Source organism: Mastomys coucha, unplaced genomic scaffold (assembly GCF_008632895.1).
Source record: "Mastomys coucha isolate ucsf_1 unplaced genomic scaffold, UCSF_Mcou_1 pScaffold6, whole genome shotgun sequence".
Classification (NCBI taxonomy): domain Eukaryota; kingdom Metazoa; phylum Chordata; class Mammalia; order Rodentia; family Muridae; genus Mastomys; species Mastomys coucha.
In genome coordinates this window covers 102,435,158-102,443,783 of record NW_022196912.1, presented here as the reverse complement: position 1 = coordinate 102,443,783, position 8,626 = coordinate 102,435,158, and the positions used below count along the sequence as shown (strand labels likewise).

The 8,626-nt window shown below is 40.2% G+C and overlaps 1 protein-coding gene across 1 annotated transcript in view; it reads left to right on the top strand.

Moving 5' to 3' along the window:
- Sptlc2 (serine palmitoyltransferase long chain base subunit 2) overlaps positions 1–8,626 on the top strand; it is a 90,550-nt gene that overhangs the window by 52,717 nt on the left and 29,207 nt on the right. The window contains exons 7-9 of the mRNA XM_031357880.1: positions 1,913–2,018; positions 3,283–3,502; positions 7,594–7,720. Coding sequence (XP_031213740.1) covers positions 1,913–2,018; positions 3,283–3,502; positions 7,594–7,720 — 453 coding nt within the window. The remainder of the gene's footprint in view (positions 1–1,912; positions 2,019–3,282; positions 3,503–7,593; positions 7,721–8,626) is intronic.

Below are 8,626 nucleotides of genomic sequence, written 5' to 3'. Positions count from 1 at the left end.
TCCTCCTAAGGGGCTGCAAACCCCTCAGCTCCATTGGTCCTTTCTCTAACTCCTTCACTGGGGAACCTATACTCAGTTCGATGGATAGCTGTGAGCCTCTACATCTGTGTTAGTCAGGTACTATCAGAGCCTCTCAGGAGTAAATTATTTTCCTAAGTAGGTAATCTTCCCAAGCATTCTTGCTATAGATTGCTGTCTTTGCTAAAGTTTGTAGATTTTGTCATTGTTGTTGCTTGCTTGATTTTTGAAATGGGGCCTCATTATGTAACCCTGGCTAGCCTCGAATTTATCATATAGCCTAGGCTGTCTCTGAATTCACAATGATTCTTCTGTTTTAACCTGTGTGCTAAGATTTAGCCGTACACAGCCACATTCAGCTTTCTTTTTCCTGTTGTCTTCCTTTTGTGTAAAATGTTGAATCACTATTTACTTTATACATAAACATAGAAAAGAACAGTGCAGATTCTTTGAGTGCAGATTTGCTTGTCTCCTGCTCTCCACCCTGAGCAGAGGCTCTGGGACAGGCAGGTTACTGCTGTGGTGAGTGCTGCCCTCTCTTGCCAGGCTGATTGCAATCCTGCAAATACTGATAGGTACAGTTGCGACCTTTAGTTCACTGTTCGGTGTGTTTTTATTACATTCTGCTTTCTTACCAAAATCACTAGAGTAAGGACAAAGTTGGGCAGTTTTGATCCCCCCCCCTTCAGTGATAAGCAGTAAAGAATCAAAGCCTGTTGTGTGGTGTCTCCCACTAGCATGACCTTTACCTCAGACTTAGTGCTCCTTAGATTTTAGGGAGAATTTCTTTCTTTCTTTTTTTTTTAATGATTTATTTATTTATTATATACAAGTACACCATAGCTGTCTTCAGACACACCAGAAGAAGGCATCAGATCTCATTACAGATGGTTGTGAGCCACCATGTGGTTGCTGGGATTTGAACTCATGACCTCTGGAAGAGCAGTCAGTGCTCTTACCTGCTGAGCCATCTCTCCAGCCCGGGAGAATTTCTTTTAATGTCATTCAGAACAAATATTTTAAGTATAAAGTCTATAGAGATGGGAACAGTGGAGTTCGAAGAATTTAAGAGGAAAAGTAAGGTCCTTATTAATGATAGCACCAGCCATGCTGTCTTTCAACAGTGCAGCTGATGGAGTGCATGTGGGACAAGCTCTGCTGATTGCCAAGCTGCCTTAAGCTGAGACTAGTGCCTGTTCCACACTGGTGTGTTTTTAACCAGTGCAAAGAGAAGGCTATTTAGTAAGCAGCTATTGAATACATCCTGGGTAAAAGGAATAGGTCATGTACTTTGAGAGTGTTTTCCCTGCATGTACATGTTTGATGCTCGCAGAGGTCAGATCTCTTGGATCTGGACTTAATGGATGTTTGTGAATCGCTGTGTGTGTGTTCCAGAAATCAAACCTTGATCCTCAGCAAGAACAACAAATGCTCTAACATCCTTAGCAATCTCTGCAGGTCCATGTATATTTGCTTTTTAAGAGGCACATGTATTTGGGGTGATTTACTCACTCTTGCTTGGTCTTTATACAGTTAGTTCTATATACACCATTTTTAATTTCTGGAAGAACTGCTTGGGTTAGAGATGCAATTTGATTTTAAAAATAAAGAAAAGCTTGTTCAAAGGCAGAGAATATAATATAAAACAGTAGTCATTTCTATCTAAGCAACTAAAGTAATCAATTTCCAGTCATTTAATCTCATTGATGATTTTGAACACTTGTCCATTTATACGTCAACCAAGGTAGCAATAATTTACTCTTCTGCTCAGCTCTAATTATGTTAATTCCCTCTCCTGTCTGAAACATTTCTGAATAAGAAATGTCTATTCACATTTTTCTAATACTGTTAGGAAAAAGATACTTTGGGACTGAATTCTTTCTTTGTGTCATAGATATGCAAAGCTTGGAGAAGCTTTTAAAAGATGCCATTGTTTATGGTCAGCCTCGGACAAGAAGGCCCTGGAAGAAAATCCTAATCCTTGTGGAAGGCATATATAGGTAACCTTGCTCTACTACTATTTTTTTTCTTAAGATTTATTTATTTATTTTATGTATATGAGTAACTGTAGCTGTACAGATGGTTGTGAGCCATCATGTGGTTGCTGGGAATTGAACTCAAGACCTCTGCTCGCTCTGGCCCAAAGACTTATTTATTGTTATATGTGAGCACACTGTAGCTGCCTTCAGACACACCAGAAGAACGTATCAGATCTCATTACAGGTGGTTGTGAGCTACCATGTGGTTGCTGGAATTTGAACTCAGGACCTTTGGAAGAGCTCTTAACCACTGAGCCATCTCTCTAGCCTGCTCTACTACTCTTAACCATAGGGTAGGCCTGCAAAGTCAGTAAGCTTTCAGCTGATGGGCTGGCTCGACTAGCCCCTTCTGGAAACTAAGGAAACAGTGGCTGTGACTTATTATAAATACCAGGAGACAGAGGACGCTCGCTCTGAACGTGAAGGACTTTATGTGAGGTTATTTTTCTACTACTTAGAAAACCTTGCACAGGGGCTGGTGAGATGGCTCAGTGGTTAAGAGCACCGACTGCTCTTCCAGAGGTCATGAGTTCAAATCCCAGCAACCACATGGATGGTTCACAACCATCCAGAATGAGATCTGATGCCCTCTCCTGGTGTGTCTGAAGACAGCTACAGTGTACTTACATATAATAATAAATAAATCTAAAAAAAAAAGAGAGATTTACTTATGGGGGCTGGCGAGATAGCTCAGCGGGTTAGAGCACTGACTGCTCTTCCGAAGATCCTGAGTTCAATTCCCAGCAACCACATGGTGGCTCACAACCATCTGTAATGAGATCTGATGTCCTCTTCTGGTGCGTCTGAAGACAACTACAGTGTACTTATGTATAATAATAAATAGACTTAAAAAATAGAAAACCTTGCACAGTGGCTGTACTCTTGTCTAACATATATGAGGCCCTGGATTCAACCTCTAGTATCGCACAAAACAAACTAACATCAAAATAAATAAAATAGGGCTAGGGGCTGTAGGTAGGTGTAAAGTGCTTTCTTGGCATATACAAGGCCCCAGCTTTAATCATTAACCTCACAAAAACAATCTGCTATAACGTTAAATTTTCTTGTTGTAAGCTGCATAACTTAGTTTAAAACCAGAAGTGGAGTTTTCAGGTTTATTTTAAAAAGCAGTAATCTCAAAACATTAACAAATAAGGTAAATAGTTGCTAATTTTAAAAGTTAAAAGGTCTCTGTTTTGTTTTGTTTTTAACCCTGTTTTGCCAGCATGGAAGGGTCTATTGTTCGCCTTCCTGAAGTGATTGCTCTCAAGAAGAAATACAAGGCTTATTTGTATCTGGATGAGGCTCACAGCATTGGGGCTCTTGGCCCTTCAGGACGAGGTGTGGTAGACTACTTTGGCCTGGATCCTGAGGATGTAGATGTTATGATGGGAACATTCACAAAGAGCTTCGGTGCTTCAGGAGGATACATTGGAGGCAAGAAGGTAATACAGGCCTTTAGACTCACTCGCCAGTTAGAGATTTGGGAACTGTCTAGTAGGTGGAGTCCTGAACCTGGGATATTGGGGCCCTGGCTATGCTTGTGTTCTAGTGCTGGTGGACACCCTACCTCAAATGCCTGGAGAGTGACTCAGTCTCTCACTGAGCTAAAGGCTTCTTCTGTCCATTGTTTGTTGTTTGCTCATTTGAGCTTCTTTCCAAGCTGCATTCTGGTCTGAGATATAGAATACTCTTTTGTAAAAGAGCACACAGAGGTGCTTCTTGTTTGCTAGAGTTTTCTGTTGGGTTTGAGTTATGCTCACACTTTGAAAGGGTTCTCACAAACCAATGGGAATGGAAGATAGGAATGTACAAACAAGAAGAGAAGGTTTTATTAGCTCTAAGACTCTGCAAAGCATCTCTCTTTCAATATTATATATGACCTCTAAGGCAGTTAAGAAACCATGAAAGATCATGTACATTCTGTTTTGAATGTCTTTGCTTCGTAAGACCTTGGGGAAAGCATTTTTAAGTTTTTAGAGTCTTTATTAGTAAAGTAAATATGGCTCGTTTGTGATGTGGTAATGGTTTAAAATGATGTGTGCCTATGTTACAACACAGATGTATTTTGCACATAAGTGAAGTCAATCACAAAAGGTCATGTCATATGATGCATTTCTTTTTCATATGTCTTATCTAGAATAGGTATGGGAACAATGTATATTTACTAGTTCACAGATGTTAAGGAGATGGGGAAATGGAAAGTAACTGCTAATGGGTAAGGAAACTGCAATGTTTCCTTGTAGGGTGAAGAAATGTTCTAAAATTAGGTAGTAGTAAGAGTCACACAGCTCTGACTATGCCAAAATCTATTGAATTGTATACTTTACAAAGGTGATTATGATGGAATGTGGCTTATATTTCTATAAAGCTATTACTAAAAAAAAAAAAAAAAAAAAGACTTGAGCCAGGCCTGTAGCTCAGTAGTAAAGAACTGACCTAGCATGTGTGCTGCCCTCAGTTTGACTCTCAGGACTACAGAGAAGAAAAGAAGGAAGACTTGATAGAACATCATTAAAGTATACATATATCAAGCACCACACATAGTAGGTACTCATAAATGCTCTGAATTTCCTCTTAAAACTAAATAATTGGAGCCTTAAAGAATAATCATTCTCGGTGTGTACAATGTGATGGTAGCCCATGCCTGGCAAGAGACAGCACTCTCTCTGCCTTTACTACCAGCAGATACATGTGCAGCATTAAGTCACAACAGTGACAAAACCTACATTTTTTTTTTTTGAGCTAACATAAGATTATAGTTAACCTGAAATTTTGTAACAGAACTAGAATAACCCACAGAAATAGCAGTAGGGTAGGAGGTTTACTATAACTGATTTTCCTGTGGTTATTGGTTCTTTATGGGATCATGCTGAGGAAAGCTAAACATTTTCCCCTCAAGGGGATCAAAAGGCGGCTAGACGTTTGCTTCTCTGACAGCAGTACAGCACAGAACAAGCATCTAAGGATCTTTACGACCCCGAGTTATAAATGGAATACTTCAGGAGGATATGTAGTGCTAATAATGACAAAAACCAACAAGCAGGAAGCAAGAAGGCTGTGTACTCATTGAAAATAGCATATTTGCCTGCAAGAGATGCTTTGTTTTGAAGACATGTAGTATCAGCTAGTTTCTCCTCTTGAAGCTTGCTGATGATTACAGTGGGTCTCATTCAATTCAAACTTCCTTTTAGTCTTATAAGAATTTCTTGAAGCCTTGTCAGGGATATGTACATCCAGACTTTCCAAGGAGAAAAGGGAATTTTGCAGTGTAGTTTTTTTCATTTTTAAATTTTTATTTATGTATATACTTTATTTTATCACATTCTTAGCTTATTTTATATATTTAATTTTTTTTGTCCATTTCTGTTTCCACTGATTCTCTTGTGCAGTTTTCTTTAGTCAGCTATGAGGCATATAAATTCTGGCTACAGTTACTTGTGTACTTTGCATTTGTCAGAGTTGGACAATCAGGCAGTCAGATCAAACCCTGAGAATCAAACCCTGATGTGTGAGCTAGATGCAGCAGTTATGGACCAGTTCTACATGAAAGATGGTACTACTGCCAAGGAGGCCACACATGAGAGAGGAATCTGTGACCCGATACCAAGTTCTGTCCTTCCTTGTGCCAGGCTGTTAATCTTTATGGGTATTTGGTAGCTAAAATGTACTAGTCGGATCATCCCAGAAGCAGATTTTTCTCACTAGATTTGAAATAGACTTCCTTCTGTGTAGACCTGATCAGGAAGTCGCACAAGTCTGTAAGTCAGGAAAATGTGTGATCACCTTGTTTGTTTGGTATAGCGCTTGACCTCTTGATCCTCCTGCCTCCCCTCCCACCTGGCCTGTCAGAGTTCTAAATATCACACAATGCTTCTTTGCCTCAGAATGTTGAAGGCCAAAGTGCTACATTTAATAATTATAATCAGTTTTACTGGTCTTGAACCAAAGAAAAGTTTCTAAAAAATGAAGAAACAGCACAAAATGAAAAGACCCACAGAGAACGTGGTGGCTGTTTTCTAGATGTGGACAATGAGGGCTGTTGGCAACGAGGAGCATTACTCTAGAGACAGTGCTGGCACACACGTCATTGTATGAAAGCATCAGATACCTTTCACCTATTCTCTCTTCTGGGTTTAGGTCTGTGCAACTCTTGTTGTGAATTGTGTGTAGAAAAGCCATTTGCTACACAAAATGTTACATAGCACTGTGAGCACTGCGTTTGGTTTGTGCATGGTGTGTTTCTTCAGGCATCATTCATACTCTTCACAAAAAGCACTTCCACTCTTATTAGGCAGGGGCCTCTGCCTGTGATCGTTGTGTCATTCTGGATGCACACAGTCATAACCTGGCTTGTTGTAGTAAATTCTGCTAGAGTGGTACATCGTTACCTCCATGTTGTGTGACTTTTCCTGGGAAGACATGGCCAGATGTCTATTCATTCCAGATAGGACACTGGTGACAGAAGAAAGACATGTCAATAAGTGTGGCCTTTAGACTCCTTTAAAGCCCTTTTCAGTTGCTTCTAATCAGGTTTGGATTTCATTATGGATTTTTACCTCATTTGTTAATGAGACAAAGCTTACTTTGGGAGTTAAATGATATATTGATATGTATTAAAGATAGTAAATCATATAAGGTGTCATTTCAGAATTGATATAAGATATTTGTGCGTTGGGATGCAGTTGTGAGCAAATTACAAGCAACTGCCTATTTCACAGTTGTGTTGTTTCTTTTTATTTGTTTTTGATACATACATGGTGTTCCCCCCTCTTCACTAAAGACATATTCTCACTTTGGAGCCCAGACTAGCCTTAGATTTGCAATCTTCCTGCCTCATCCTCCCAGAGATCAGGGTTATAGGCATATATCACTACAATAGTATACTAGATTCTTGTTATGCATGTTTTATTTAAAAATTTAAATGAGGATCTGGAGCATTGGCTTAGCAGCTAAGAGCTGCTCACACCTGAACTCACACCTGCCAAGCTACATCACTGAGTGATATGCTCCCGGCATAGAAAAATTGTTATTTAGGAGTATAAGGACAGGCAGTATGTGTATAGGGTGAGACACAAATGATACTGAAGAAGCAAATCATTGTCTGTCAAAAAGCAAGTTAGTACTTTCTCTTTTTTTTTTTTTTTTTTGGTTTTTTTCCTTTGGTTTTTTGAGACAGGGTTTCTCTGTGTAGCCCTGGCTGTCCTGGAACTCACTCTGTAGACCAGGCTGGCCTCGAACTCAGAAATCCGCCTGCCTCTGCCTCCCAAGTGCTGGGATTAAAGGCGTGCGCCACCACCGCCCGGCCAAGTTAGTACTTTCTTAATTCATCTTTGAATTAATCTTGGGCTTTGCCCTGTTTCTGACATCCTTGTTGGCCAGCTGTGAGCTTTGATGATATTAGCCAACCTTGAGTCTCAGCTTAGCACCCTGCACCAGGCTGTTGAAGGGAATAGTGCAGTAATACCTAGAAGGAAGACAGTTGCACACCTGTGTACTCAGGAATGGCCTCTTAATGTTGCCTCTGCTTCTGCAGGAGCTGATAGACTACCTACGCACACATTCTCACAGTGCTGTATACGCCACATCGATGTCACCACCTGTGATGGAGCAGATTATCACCTCCATGAAGTGCATCATGGGGCAGGATGGCACCAGTCTTGGTAAGACTCTTTCAGGAACCATTGCCTTGGCTTAGTAAAAACCTTCGCAGCAAATTGTGCTGTTTTGGTTAAGGTTTTTTCTCTAAATAAGGAGTCAAGCTTCCAACAGGGCAACACCATCCGTCCATAGATGCTTTTCAGTGTGTTAAATACACTTTGAAAACTGTACTGGCTCCCTTGTGCAGAATTCCTTCCTTCCTTCCTTCCTTCCTTCCTTCCTTCCTTCCTCCCTCCCTCCCTTCTTTCCTTCCTTCCTTCCTTCCTTCATTTCTTTATAAGTAGAGTCTCTGTATGTATGGCTATTCTGGGACTCTATATAGACCCAGCTGGCACTGAGCTCACAGCCTTTGCTTCCCGAGTGCTGGGATTAATGGTGTGTACCACCGTGCCTGAGTTACACATGGTAAGACCTTTCTTGTCTTACTGTGCTTTTAACTTTAGGACATTTGCCTTCAGGGTCTTTCTTAATCAGATGTTTTATGTGGAAATGTAATTTACTACATAGTGATGTGTGTCTTCAATAACATGTTTCTAGAGTCTTTGATTTCAGATCTTTTAAAAGTTTCTAATTTAATGAACAATATATAATGAAGGTCATCTTAAATGTATTTTGGTGGTTGATAGGATGTGCATCCAAAGAGATGCAGGTACATAACTGAAATCAAAGTTAAAGATGTTACCTTGTTTGTTACATTGTATCACCAGAGGGCAGTGTTTACCAGTTATTGTGAAAGGAGGGTTATTGAGTTTTTGTTTTTCTGTTTCTACTTTTAAAGTCTCTGTAGGAGTGGGACATTGTAACACAAGGCTATAATCATAGCACTTCAGAAATGGAAAGTTATTCAAGGTCATCCTTATCTTGAGGCCAGCCTGGACTATTAGAGACCCTAGCTCGTGGGGGGGGGG